Source organism: Danio aesculapii, chromosome 5 (genome assembly GCF_903798145.1).
Source record: "Danio aesculapii chromosome 5, fDanAes4.1, whole genome shotgun sequence".
Taxonomy (NCBI): Eukaryota; Metazoa; Chordata; class Actinopteri; order Cypriniformes; family Danionidae; genus Danio; species Danio aesculapii.
In genome coordinates, this window is record NC_079439.1 from 5,499,946 (window position 1) to 5,514,946 (window position 15,001).

At 32.6% G+C, this 15,001-nt stretch overlaps 1 protein-coding gene across 2 annotated transcripts in view; it reads left to right on the forward strand.

The window, feature by feature from the left end:
• Window positions 1–741: 741 nt before the first annotated feature.
• Window positions 742–15,001, forward strand: part of lmx1ba (LIM homeobox transcription factor 1, beta a) — a 111,926-nt gene continuing 97,666 nt past the window's right edge. The window contains exons 1-2 of one of the 2 annotated variants that reach the window (XM_056457271.1): window positions 742–1,121; window positions 3,434–3,623. In XM_056457271.1, the coding sequence (XP_056313246.1) occupies window positions 1,055–1,121; window positions 3,434–3,623 (257 nt within the window). In that variant the 5' untranslated portion in view covers window positions 742–1,054. The remainder of the gene's footprint in view (window positions 1,122–3,433; window positions 3,624–15,001) is intronic. The other variant, XM_056457272.1, reaches the window with a different exon arrangement.

The window sequence follows — 15,001 nt, forward strand, 5'->3', positions numbered from 1 at the left end:
CTGTTCGTGGAAATATTTAAGAGTGTTTGTGTCTTGTGTGTGTGTGTGTGTGGCTGTCTGTATTTGTGTGTGTGTGTGTGTGTGTGTGTGTATGTGTGTGTGTGTGTGTGGCTGTCTGTATTTGTGTGTGTGTGTGTGTGTGTGTGTGTGTGTGTGTGTGTGTGTGTGTGTGTGTGTGTGTGTGTGTGGCTGTCTGTATTTGTGTGTGTGTGTGTGGCTGTGTGTGTGTCTGTCTGTATTTATGTGTGTGTGGCTGTGTGTGTGTGTGTGGGGCTGTGTCTGTATGTGTGTGTGTGTGTGTGTGTTGTCTTGTGTCTGTCTGTCAGTCTTTCTGTGTTTGTGAGTTGTGAGTCTGTGTTTGTATTTTTGTGTCTGTGTCTGTGTCTGCCTGCCTTTTGTGTGTGTCTCTTTGTGTGTCTGTCTGTATGTGTGTCTCTACCTGTCTTTCTGTGTTTGTGTGTTTGTCTGTATTTCTGTGTGTGTGTGTGTGTTTGTCTCTCTCTCTCTCTCTCTCTCTCTCTCTCTCTCTCTCTCTCTCTCTCTCTCTCTCTCTCTCTCTCTCTCTCTCTCTCTCTCTCTCTCTCTGTGTTACTGTCTGTGGATGTCTTTTTGTGTGGGTTTCTGTCTTTCTATGTGTGTGTGTGTGTGTGTGTGTGTGTGTGTGTGTGTTGTAGGCGGTTCTGCGTGATCCAGCACCAATAGCATCACATGCAGCTCGGCAGAATGACGCGATCAGAGGGAGTTCAGCAGCTCCAGGATCCTCAAGAGGAGCTCAGACACACACACATTTACACACACCGCTGGATTACTACAACTTCTCCACCAATCCTCCCACACCGACCCTCTCGACAGATCCGGCTATAAGATCCTCAGAGTCGGCGTGATCAGGAGCAGTAGACGCAGCTCTTTAAATACGCTGTCTTGCCTTCTCTATTAAACCAATAAGCGACTGAAGATATAGTTTACTTTTAGTTTCTGTCTCGTGTGTGTGTGTGTGTGTGATCGGTTTTACGCTTCAGGAAAAAGTCTGTGTCCGGCAACACTTCAGATCGACATGCTGGACGGAATCAAAATTGAGGATCAGTTCAGGACAGGAGCGGAGACTCTGGGAGTGATGCTGGGTGAGTTCCGTACACACTCTCAGACAAACACACGAGGGCTGACACTTCAATATACACACACACACACACACACACACAATAAAAAAAATGCTGGGTTAAAAATGTTATTTAAATGTCATTGAAACAAACATACAATCAAACAGGAAAATTAACCCGACAACCCAGCATTTTTAAAGCGTGTCTTTAGCATCGCAACCTATAATATCGTCTAAATTTAAATCAGACATGTTTTAAATCTGACAGCAATTATTATATTCTCACGGCTCAGATTATAGTTAAATGTGCACGTTTTCATGTTTTCTAAAACGCTTGTAAATTTACAATTAAAAACGTACGATTAAATGATAGGATAGATTTGACTTCACCATTTCTTTTACAGAATTAAGTTACGTAATAAAAACATATATGTGTGTGTGTGTGTATATATATATATATATATATATATATATATATATATATATATATATATATATATATATATATATATATATATATATATATATATATATATATATATATATATATGCATGCATGTATATGTGTGTATCTGTATATATGTATGTGTGTGTATATGTGCAATCATGTTGCATGTATATTGTAAACGATTTGTTTTAGCAAAAAAATATAAATTGTAAATCTGAGTTGTCTTTTGCATCAATACGTATTTTCTTTTTTATTATTTGTTTTAACTATTTGTTTTTATTAGTTAAAAACGTTCAAATGTACAGGGCAGGCTATATTATATTATAGCAACCGGTGCCGAAATATTAACACCAATATTCTGATTAATGGACGTAATGCAGACACAGTGTGCATGGTTTCCTCTAAATAAACACTCGAAGTGTTTGTTGACAGGTAACCTGTTATTCAAATTAACCTATTTAATTGATGATGGGCTAGATGTAACATTTTAGTCAAACAATATAACAACATGTTATAATATTAATCATTACAATATAATTTTGATTTAAATTAAAAGTATAAAGCTATATAAAAACATGCGTGAATCAAATTAAATGGTTTGGTAATAACTCCGCGTAACCATTTTTATTTAGTTTTATTTTAGTTTACTTCAAGAAAGATTTTAATTCGAGTTTCAAGTGTAGGCTAAGTTGTGTCGATGAATTTGTTTTATTTGTTATACGCTCAAAAATGCTGGGTTTTTGTAACCCAAATAAAAAAATGGGTAAGTCAAACCGTTGAGTTAAAACGTGTAATTTAGGCTACATTTAATAAACAAAAAACAACCCAATCTTGTGTTTGTAGCCCAATCGGTGGGTTAAAAAGTGTAAATTAGCATACATTTAATAAATAACCGTTGGATTAAGTGTGATTTAGCCTACATTTAATAAAAACAAAACAAAACAATTAATTCAGCCTCGTGTTTGTAGCCCAACTGGTAGGTTAAAAATGGTAATTTAGTCAACATTTAATAAACAAAAAAACAATTAACCCAATCTTGTGTTTGTAGCCCAACCGTTGGGTTAAAAAGTGTAATTTAGCCTACATTTAATAAACAAAAAACAATTAAACCAACCTTGTGTTTGTAACCCAACCATTGGGTTAAAAAGTGTAATTTAGCCTACATTTAATAAACCATGAACCCAATCTTGTGTTTGTAGCCCAACCGTTGGGTTAAAACGTGTAATTTAGCCTACATTTAATAAACAGAAAACAATTAAACCAACCTTATGTTTGTAACCCAACCATTGGGTTAAAAAGTGTAATTTAGCCTACATTTATTTAAGAAATTAACCCAACATTGTGTGTGTCAATTTGTGACCAATTTAAGTGGATTGAACTTATAATAATGACGATGCCCCCCCCCAAAAAAAATCTCAAGAGTTGTGTTGTTTCCACTCATTTTAAATAAGTAGTTTGAAAAAAAAAAAAAACAACAGAAATCAATTGTTTGAGCGCATATTTGACCAACATTGACAACGCATGAATGATGTTTTTTAACTCTACAGTGTGTGTGTGAAGGTTATACATGTAACCATAATAAAGTCGGTAACACTTAAGGTTGCATTAGTTAATGCATTTGCTACCGTGAACTCATTATGAACAATAATTGTGCAGCATTTATTGATCATAGTCCAACATTTACTGATGCATTATTAAATCCATATTCATGATTGTTAACAGAAAATGCGCCGTGATTTAACATGTACGACTGTATTTCCATTAGCTAACATGAACAAATACTGTAATAAATGCATTGTTTGTCGATGTTAGTAAATGCATTAATACAACCTTATTGTAATGTGTTACCATAAAATTAAATAAAAAGCAATGTGTGTGTGTGTCGTCAGGTGCAGACTGCGCTCATCATCAGAGTGTGTGTGAAGGCTGTCACCGGCCGATCTCTGACCGCTTCCTCCTGCGCGTGAACGACAGCTCGTGGCATGAGGAGTGTTTGCAGTGCTCGGTGTGTCAGCAGCTTCTCACCATGAGCTGCTACTCCAGAGACCACAAACTCTACTGCAAACACGACTACCAACAGTAAGAGCTGATCCCTTACTCCCAGCTTGTGTGTTTGTGCGTGTTGTGTTATGTCAAACGAGCCGCGCCATAGCAGTTTGGGCTATTGAAATGTGTGTGTGTGTGTTTGTGTGTGTGCGTGCGTGTGTGTGTGTGTGTGTTTCGAAGCGAGCATTTACCAATTCTGTTTTGTCAGGAATGTAAAAGTACATATATTACCTTATATATCGGTTATTACTGTTATTTTAATATAGGCCTAATCACCTTATTTTTTTATTAAAATTATTTTATATGAACGAATCATTATTATAGACTTTAGTGTGCTTTTATAATTAGAATTCGGCACTTATGTTTGTTTTGTATGTATATAGTAAAAGCTAATTCAGCAAAACGCATGAAATTATGCTATAATTGTTTTTTTAATGTAGCAGAATAAAAAAAAACTATCAATTATGCTAAATTTGCGACTTACAGCATTTATAATTAATCAATACTAATTAATGGACTATTAATAATATTAAAAATAGACTACTACAACTACCACCACCACTAATACTAATAATAATAACATTCAAGTTCTTATTCTGTTTACGTTATTGCGTGCGCGTGCGTGTGCGTGAGTAACCCGCGCATAAATCACGGAGCTCATGCTGTGTTGGACACTGAGAGTCCATTACTCGTTTATTTTATTTCTCTATGCTTGTCAGCTGGTTCTTTTGACTCTTTGTTTGAGTCCTTTAAAAGCCTCTTCCTCAGTCATTGCGACATTATTGGTTTATTGTGTTTGTCAACGTTTGACGTCACGGCGTCTCATTTCTACGTGACAGCGAGGAGTTTTCATAAGGCCTCATACGGTGAAACATGCATATTGAGTATATTAGATGGTGGATGAATCTGTCGCTTTTGGGTCATGATGATACAAGGATTTTCGGGCATCAAAGCTGCTTTAATTTTAATAAGCTCACATATAAAAGTGTCGTTTAATGTTTGCGTAAATGTACAGTAGACTATCTGCTATACTGAATGATGATGGAGCTTTAGTTTCACCCGTATTTTTGGTATTTTATTTTCACATTTAATTTAGAAGGTATTTTGAAACATTAGGCGTGTTCATTTGAGTAGCCATACAGATGTAGCTTTTGTAAAATTAATTTGATGTGAAAACCATAATGGGTTGTCTCAATATTGACCCATGTATATTCGCCACAATGTTAAAACAAGTGCATGTAAAGTATTACAAAAAAAACCTTACTAAACACTTTAAACTTAAAAACTGTCTTTATACATGCAGTTTAAGGATAGATAGATAGATAGATAGATAGATAGACACAAAATAAACATAATTATGCAGATTTTATTATTCATTATTTTATTATTATTACAGTAGCCTTTGCTTAAACTGTCTAAAGTTATCTATCTATCTATCTATCTATCTATCTATCTATCTATCTATCTATCTATCTATCTATCTATCTATCTGTCTGTCTGTCTGTCTGTCTGTCTGTCTGTCTGTCTGTCTGTCTGTCTGTCTGTCTATCTATCTATCTATCTATCTATCTATCTATCTATCTATCTATCTATCTACTACTACTACTAATAATAATAATATAAACATAATAAAACTAATATTAAATATTACTACAACTACTACTAATAATATAAACATTAATTTTCGGCTTAGTCCCTTTATTAATCCGGGGTAATAATAATATTAGTTTTTATTATGTTTATATTATTATTATTAGTAGTAGTAGTATAAATATTTAATATTAGTTTTTTTAAGTTTATATTATTAATATTAAATACTATTACTACTACTAATATAATCATAAAAATAATATTAAATATTTCTACAACTACTACTACTAATAATAATAATGTAAACATATTAAAACTAATATTAAATATTACTACTATCTATCCATCCATCCATCCATCCGCCTCTCTTTCTGTCTCTCTTTTTGTCTATCTACTAAAAATGTCACCTTTTACCATTAGTTAAATAAATCACCATATTTATGCTCCACTCTGCATGTTTACTCTGGTATATTTATTATTTGTTTGATCTGTTTTGTTTGTAGAATGTTACTGTAATGCTGCATTCAAACAAGTATTGAAAATAAATCTTAACTTAACCTATATTTGTTTATCTTCTGACAATCAAAAATATTTTTTGCAGATTTATTTAGTAAACTACACTGAAAAAGTGTTGCAAAACTGTTGCAAACAATTTATTTGTGTTGAATTTAAACAAACAAATTAAATTTAACAATGTTCAACTTAATTTGTTTGTTTAAATTCAACTTAAATGAATTGTTTACAACCACTTAACGCAAAAAAATGAGTAAATCCAAGGAATCATCTATGAATACGTTTTTTCAGTGTAGGAAACTCAATTTAAATAAGTATATTTTAAAGACTAATTCACCCAAAAATGCAAATTTACTCTTCATCAGCTCTACTCTTCATCAATCTGCATAAACTTAAACATTTGGGTTCCACAAGTTTATTTAGATAAGAAACGTTTTTTTTTTTTTTTCTCACAATATGAAAAAAAAAATAGTGCTTTAACAACTGTTTGATCGAAAGACTGTTTGGGGAACCCAGAATTGTTTCTGTATGACATTTAATGTAAAACAAATACTGAAGAATATTGATTTTTAATGACTATATGACGTGGTTTTAATGGTGTGTTATTTGTAAATGGCTTGTTTTTCTGTTCCAGAGTAGTATTTATCAAGCAGTGATGAGGTACTTATTGCTCTTAATTCACACGCCGCCTGCTTTTATGGCTCTCATTTAAGAGAGATTAACAAGCAGCACAGAGAACCACAGAACGCGGAAAACACACACACACACACACACACACACACACACACACACACACACACACACACACACACACACACACACACACACACACACACACTGACAGACAAGCTCATAAAGAGATAAACAGTGAATCTCACTGGGCTCCCACTTATTATATTCAATAACGCTGTGATTTTAAAATATTAGAAAAAACTGCAACGTGTGTGTGCGCGTGTGTGTGTGTGTGTGTGTGTGTGTGTGTAAAGACTGAAAGGATAAAGAATATATGAAGGATTTGTGCACTTTAAAGTTGTCAGATGTTAGTGGAGCATGTTATGATGAGTTACTGTTATTTATATATTTATTTATGTACAGTATATTTACAGTCGAAGTCAGAATTATTATCCCCCTGTTTATTTTTTACCCCAATTTCTGTTTAACGGAGAATAGATTTTTCCAGCACATTTCTAAACGTAATAGTTTTAGTAACTCATTTCTAATAACTGATTTATTTTATCTTTGCCATGATGACAGTAAATAATGTTAGACTAGATATTCTTCAAGACACTTCTATACAGCTTAAAGTGACATTTAATTAGGTTAACTAGGCAGGTTAGGGTAAATAGGCAAGTTATTGTATAACGATGGTTTGTTCTGTAGACTATCAAAAAATATCTATCTATCTATCTATCTATCTATCTGTCTGTCTGTCTGTCTGTCTGTCTGTCTGTCTGTCTGTCTGTCTGTCTGTCTGTCTGTCTGTCTGTCTGTCTGTCTGTCTGTCTATCTATCTATCTATCTCCATAAATTAGCTGTTTGATGTATGCATTTTTTTTTGGTTTATTTATGCTTTTGAATTGCATTAAGGGAACTTGATCTTTCCTCAAAGGTAGTTTGATGTGTAGACGTTTAAAAAAAAAAAAGGGACTTTTTATTCACATTTTAGTAGTTTGAAGTGCTATATTGTCTATATTTGTGTTATAAATTATATTGTTTCACAATACTCAAATGTAAATAAAAGTCACTTTGGTAAACTGTAGAGGAGAATTTCCAGCATCAAAGTTGACAAACCAGAGATCAAGATCCCAATAATAATAATTCATTGATTCATTCATTCATTAATTTTCTCTTCGGCTTAGTCCCTTTATTAATCTGGGGTCGCCACAGCGGAATGAACCGCCAACTTATTCAGTACAATTTTTACGCAGCGAATGCCCTTCCAGCCGCAACCCATCAGTGGGAAACATCCATACACTCTCATTCACACACATAGCGTGCAATTGAGCTTACTCAATTCACCTATAGCGCATGTGTTTGGACTTTTGGGGGAAACCGGAAGAAACCCATACGAACACAGGGAGAACATGCAAACTCCACATAGAAACGCCAACTGACCCAGCCGAGGCTTGAACCAGTGACTTTCTTGCTGTGAGGTGATCGTGCTACCCACTGCGCCACTGTGCTTCAATAATAATAATAATAATAATAATAATAATACAGAAAACACAAAGTAGGAAACTATTTATAAACTATAACTATAAATTTGGACACTTTAAAATTGTCAGATGTTAGTTGAGCATGTTGTGATGAGCTACTATAAAATAAAAAAATATATATATTGAGTTTTCCTTAAATAAATAAATAAAAAACATACAGTTTATCAGATTTTTGTGACAGTTAACAAACAAAAAGTGTTATAAATTATGGTCCAGAAGCAATAAATAGTTTTAAACTGCTAAAATAGGAATAAAAGTCAGATGCTGTTCTTTGGAATATCTTTCTTTGTGTACCACGTTGTCGTTTATATCATTTATATACGTATATACATCTTATGTGAAGCAGCATAAGCAACTCAGCTTGCAGTTAAATATGCTATATAAATATAAAGAAGTTGATATTGGCTCTAATTGTTCAAAACCTTTGAGGTTTTTTCCTTTTCCTCAGAGTAAATAATGACTCATTTTCTTTAATTGAAAATCAACTTTAATTGCGATCTATTAGAGTTGTTTTGTGTGTTTTTATGTTGTTTGCAGAACAGCAGACGCACACTCTGTCCTAGTTCGAGGGCACAGACAGTGATGTAATGATTTTCAAATGTGCAAAAGCAAAAACATCCACGCAATATCATTTTACAGTCAGAGGAGAACATTTCTAGATCTGTGTTTTTAAACCATCGACTAGGCCTGTCACAATAACCAATATAAAGAATTATCGCACAACAGTCATGACCTCAAAAATATTTGAGCATGCACTATATATCGGCAATAAATAACCCATTCTAGCAATACTTTAGCTAATTGTGCAGCATCTTTACCTCTAATGGAAACATCAGTGTCACTATGGTTAAAAAACACTGTAGTATTTACTATAAATCACTATAGTATATTTTCATGTGAGGGTCTGACAACTTAAAATAGATCTGGTAGCCGATATTGAAGCCTCTGTTACCTTTTATCTTGCATCCTTTTGTTAACATTAATTATTCGTTATTTAGGATATGTGTTTCACATTCTGATTCCAATACCTCGTTGTTAAACTGTTAAAATGACTATAATTAAATATTCTTAAGAATAAAATATGATGTGTGCTTTGGAAAAGTGTACGTGCATTGTGATGATATTGTATTGTCATTCTGGCATTATGTAATGAGTGGCATAAAAGGGTCATGACAATAATATTGTTTATGGAAATATATTTTGGTGCAATATATTCTACAACAAAAAACAGCTATCATGACAGGCCTACCATCAACAATTTTTTGCTTAAATGTGTGTGCTGTACAGTCAGTGAGCTCCAGATGTGAAGCGTTGGAAGCTGAAATGTGTGCAGTGTTTTTCACATTGATTTCACACTCAATCATTGGCATGATAAGGCATGCTCAAACTTAAAACAAATACATATTTCTCTGCCATAATAGCAATTCTGGTTTGATTCTAGTCTGTGCTGTACGTTTTAAAAACAGCATAAAAATACTGAAAGACTGCTTTTTATATAGAATATACAGTATTTATTATTTCTATATATCTGTTTTGCTTGTGGGTTTGTGGAATGTTAATGTAATGCTGCATTTAAAATAAGTACTGAAAAGAAATATTAATTTAACCTATTATTTATTCATTTAAACATTTATTATTTATCCCCTCCCTGACAATGTAAATATATATTTTTGCAAATGTATTATTTTGTAAAATATGTAGTTTAATTTGTAGTTAATTTTGCAGTGTTTTTATTTATAATAAAAATATATAATAATAATAATAATTATTATTATTATTATTGATTTCTTAACTATCTAAAATAGTTTATTATATTTGGCAAAAAAAACCTATAATAAGTTTATTTTAGGGTTGCACGGTTGTAGCACCGCGATACTATAGCTCCAAAATACTGGCAGTGCCACTGTAGTTTGTAAACAGTAGTATCGTCAATATGTTACATATGGAAAAGTCACTAAAATGCTCAAACGTTTGTGCCAGCATATAATCAATAACAATAACAACATACTGTAAAGCAATAACAACAAAAGAGTCACAGTATATACAAAACAAAGCAGAGAACGTCTGTACAAATAATACGTTTTCAATAATAGGGGAATTGAAGTATTATGACATATGTAGTATTTCTGATAATTTGCTTTATTTTGTTGATTTGAGTTATGAATTAATACAGTATCGCGATACTACTTGGTGTCGTGATACTTCAGCTGGTATAGTATCGTAGCCTGAATTGATGGTATCGTAACAACTCTAGTTTATTGTAAAATAATCTTAGATATTTTTTCTCTGCATGCAGTTTATTTCTGGGTTTCTGGCTTGCTGCATACATACAAATACATATATTAAAATAATCATCTATATTTTATTTGTTTATATCATTACTTGTTTATTTTTCTGTTTATTTGATTGATTCATTTACATTTATACCACATGTCAGTTTGTTTGTTTGTTTGTTTGTTTGTATTTATGTATCGGTGTATCAAATAACGTCAACATGAGGGTACCTAACATATTTTATTTGAAAATATCACAAATATTGTTAATGTTTTCAAAATAAATAAATAAGTATTATTTTAATATAATGTAATTTAATGATGCTTATTTACCTGTTTGTTTATTTGTTTGATTCATTTCCATCATATCACATGTCAGTTTGTTTGTTGGTTTATCTGTTTATCAATTAACTTCATCATGAGGGTACTTAAACTAATTTATTTTAAAATATTACAAATATCGTAAAAAATAAATAAATAAATAAATAATAATAATAGTAATTATTATTTACTAATGCTGTTATCAGCAGTTTATTATAATACATAATACGGTTGTGGCATGTAAATACTGCATATAGATCCATATAAATTAAAAAACGCTGCCTAAAACATATGATGGATAAGTTGGCGGTTCATTCCGCTGTGGTGACCCCTGATGAATAAAGGTACTAAGCCAAAGGAAAATTAAAGATTGAATTTACATCTATATCAAACTCAAATAGATTATTCTAAATAGGATCTTGATCTGACAGTATGGTGGCAGTATGTGATTTATTATAACTGTAAAAACATTTTATTTGTTTGTGGCTTTGTGGCAAGTTGTTGTAAAGCAGTTTATTGAGCGGGGGATTGTGTTATTTTGCATGCACGATTTAGTTTTGACCAGAAGTGCTCAAAAGAACAGTTTTCCATGAACTCTGACATGGCAGAAACCCAATCCCCGAGGAGCTATAAACAGCGCTATAGGCCTCCAGATATGAGAGAGAGAAAAATATCTGCCACTTTACAACCACTTTGGAAACACATACATGCACACAAGGTCTCTTTCAAAACGCTTTCATGGCTTTTTTTTTCTTGGCTTTAGCTCAATTCATTAAATAATTTTGCAGCTTGTGTGTTTTTTGGGGAGGTTGAGCGGTGGGGTTTAGTCCTCCGATACAAAGAGCAGGAATTCTCTGGCTTTTTTGCCCCTCTGTTTAGCTTCTGATGCTCAGAAAAATATCTCCATTTACTGAGTCAACAAACACTCTTATTAGTCCTTCAGAAATGATGTGGGAATTAGATTTTACTTCCACACAGATGCCTGAAGCACTGGCCTCTGGAAGTATTTGTTTACTTCCCAGCAGGCACACAACGTCATATGACCTTAATATTAGGTTAGATTTAGGTGGTGACGTCAAGTGACCTAAATTTTAATGTCAAGCCAGCGTCTAAGAACAATGTTATTTTGACGTCCAATAATGATGTCAAATGACGTTGATATTTGGTTGATTTTAGGTTGTGTTGGACAGTGAACAAAATCCAATGTCGAGCCAATATCTTAAACCAACGTCATATTGACGTCAATACATATATTCGTCAGGTATGACAACCAAAATCCAACGTCTGATAGACGTCATAGTGGTAACGTCCACACAATGACAACCTGGTTTATACTTCTGCATTGAGTAATCGGCATGACCCATGGTGCATGCCTTGCGCATAGTCGTGCATTTATACTTCTGCATACTGTTATTGTTGCTCTGCAATAACACTTCCGAAATGCTAGCTGGCAGTGAGGTTGTTCCTCTGTGTCGAATTTCTTCTCTGGTGTTTTTTCTGAACGCTACCTTTAATTTACAAGTGGATCAAACTCGCTCATTCAGAGGCAGGAACCGGCGAACGAGCAACAACTTTAATCATGAGGTAAACGCAAAACAAAACTTTCCACCTGGAGCTCCTTCACAGGACTCGACACTTGTAAACACTCGCTCCAACCGGTTTGCGCGGCTCTTGGTCCAGCCCACTGTCGTCAGGGCTACCAAGCCGACCAATCACAAAGCTTACATTTTTTGAAAAGTCAACACAATCTCACGGCAATTCGTAACTTTTTGATTTAGTGGCTAATTCGTAAGAATTCGTACGATCTAATTCGTAAGATTTAGTACGATTTGCTCATCCCCCAATGACAGTTGGGTTTAGGGGTGGGGTTAAGGTGCCACGCCTCCTTTTTAAAATCGTACAATTTCGTATGAATGAACTCGTACGAATTAGCCACTAAACTGACAAAACGTAAAATACTTGCGTTTTCTCGTGAGATCAGGCTGGAAGTGCGCATCAGCGATACCCACGGTGAGGGCTATGCGACCATGGCAGAGCAAATACAAATCGCATCGTAAGCATTAACAGAAAAGTTAATGCACAAATAAATAAGTATATATTTTATTCATCTAATAAACAACAACTGATTGACTGTGTTAGCCTAAAGAAAGGAAGACATCAGAAGCTTGTGTGTGTGTGTGTGCGTGTGCGCGTGTGTGTGTTTGACTGTATTTCACACTCTCTCTCAAAGGAGGCCACAGTGTGCAGAGTGAATGATCTCACACACACACGCGATGATCCAGACTAGAAAACACACACACACACACACTTATTCTCACCTATTGCTCTGTTCTTCTAAAAAATAGCTTTTTTTTAACAATATAAGTTAAAGATTTACAATATACAGTTACAATAAGTCATCATACAAGCTCAGTGCTCAAAACATGATCAAAATAAATGATTATTTGTATCTTAATCGACTCCGAGTTATATCTGTGTTCAATAAATCAATAAAATCTCATACGGTTGTTTGCATAATGATAAATCTAATATCTGCTGCTTAATGATTCATTATAACACATTATGGAAATTCTGAACTATGCCAGAGACATCAGGAGTCAATGTTTACACTGTACAATATGGCAGTGTGTGTTTTCTCCCATATTTAAATAAGCTCTTCACTGGAAGGCTGACATGCTAATATTTGTCAAGCTTTGTTAGTGTGCAGAACCACAATCTGCTTGTAAACATAAAGCTGTATATTTCGACACATAATAGTTTTAATAACTCATTTCTAATAGCTTCTTTTGTCTTTGCCATGATGACTTTATCCAGAAGAAAAAATAAATAAATATATACAGTTGAAGTCAGAATTATTCACCCCCTTTGAATTAAAAAATTAAATAAAATTCCCAAATGAAGTTTAACAGAGCAAGGAAATTTCCACAGTATGTCTGATAATATTTTTTCTTCTGGAGAAAGTCTTATTTGTTTTATTTCAGCTAGAATAAAAGCAGTTTTACATTTTTAAAGACCATTTTAAGGTCAACATTATTAGCCTCTTTAAGCTTTTTTTTTTTCTACAGAACAAACCATTGTTATACAATAACTTGCCTAATTACCCTAACCTGCCTAGTTAACCTAATTAACCTAGTTAAGCCTTTAAATGTCACTTTAAGCTGTATAGAAGTGTCTTGATAAATATCTAGTCAAATATTATTTACTGTCATCATGACAAAGATAAAATAAATCAGTTATTAGAGCTGAGTTGTTAAAACTATTATGTTTGTAAATGTGTTGAAATAATCTTCTCTCCGTTAAACAGAAATTTTAACTGAATCAAATCATTAACAAATCAAATCAAACAGTACCTAATATATTTCTAGTTATTCTGCAAGTTACTAGTATTCAGCTTAAAATGACATATAAAGGCTTAATTAGGTTAATTATGATTAGATAATTAATAACTATTTAAAATTATTGAAATTTACAGTGTACATGTAAATATAAATATTAAAACTCATATTAATATATCTAAAATGCTTCATCGTGGTTGGTCAAAAATGTGCTTAACTTGTATGTATAACTAATATGATATTAAATATATTACATAACTAATATGTAATATATTTAGAATTTTGTTAAAATAAGTAATATGTTTTAACAATACAATTATAGAATTTTTATTTACATATAATATAATGTATATATATTTTTACGCTGATAATTAGGTGTACTTTATTATGTGCATATAAAAATTACTTTATTAATTTTTGCGTAACATACTTGCAAAAAACTTTTATTTATCTATTTTCTTATAAATATAATATAATATAATATAATATAATATAATATAATATAATACAATATAATATAATATAATATAATATAATATAATATAATATAATATAATATAATATAATATAATATAATTCCCAGTACTGGGTTGCAGCTGGAAGAGCATCCGCTGTGTAAAGCATATGCTGGAATAGTTGGCGGTTCATTCCACTGTGGCGACCCCTGGTGAATAAAGGGACTAAGCCAAAAAGAAAATGAAAGAATGAATAATATAATATAGTTCTTTTGTTACGCTGAGAAGCAAGTGCACTTTATTATGTACATACTATAAAGTATTTAGTAAGTCATATTTATAAGTATTTTACATGACATCCTCATAAAAAACTTGCAGTTTGAAATCATAAATGCCCAGTTGTTTTTGTTTATTAATTTATACATTATTTATGTACATACTTTGTAAAAATATTTTGTTTCTGATATGATATAATTTAATATAATATACTAAAATATAATATAACTCTTTTGTTATGCTGACAATCAAGTGTACTTGTGTACATTGTTCATTCATGTACATTTCATTTATGCACAGTTACTTTTATTATAGTCATTTTTCTTTTCCGCTTAGTCCCTTTATTAATCAGGGGTTGCCACAGCGGAATGAACCGCCAACTTATCCAGAATATATTGTACGCAGTGGATGCCCTTCCAGCTGCAACGCATC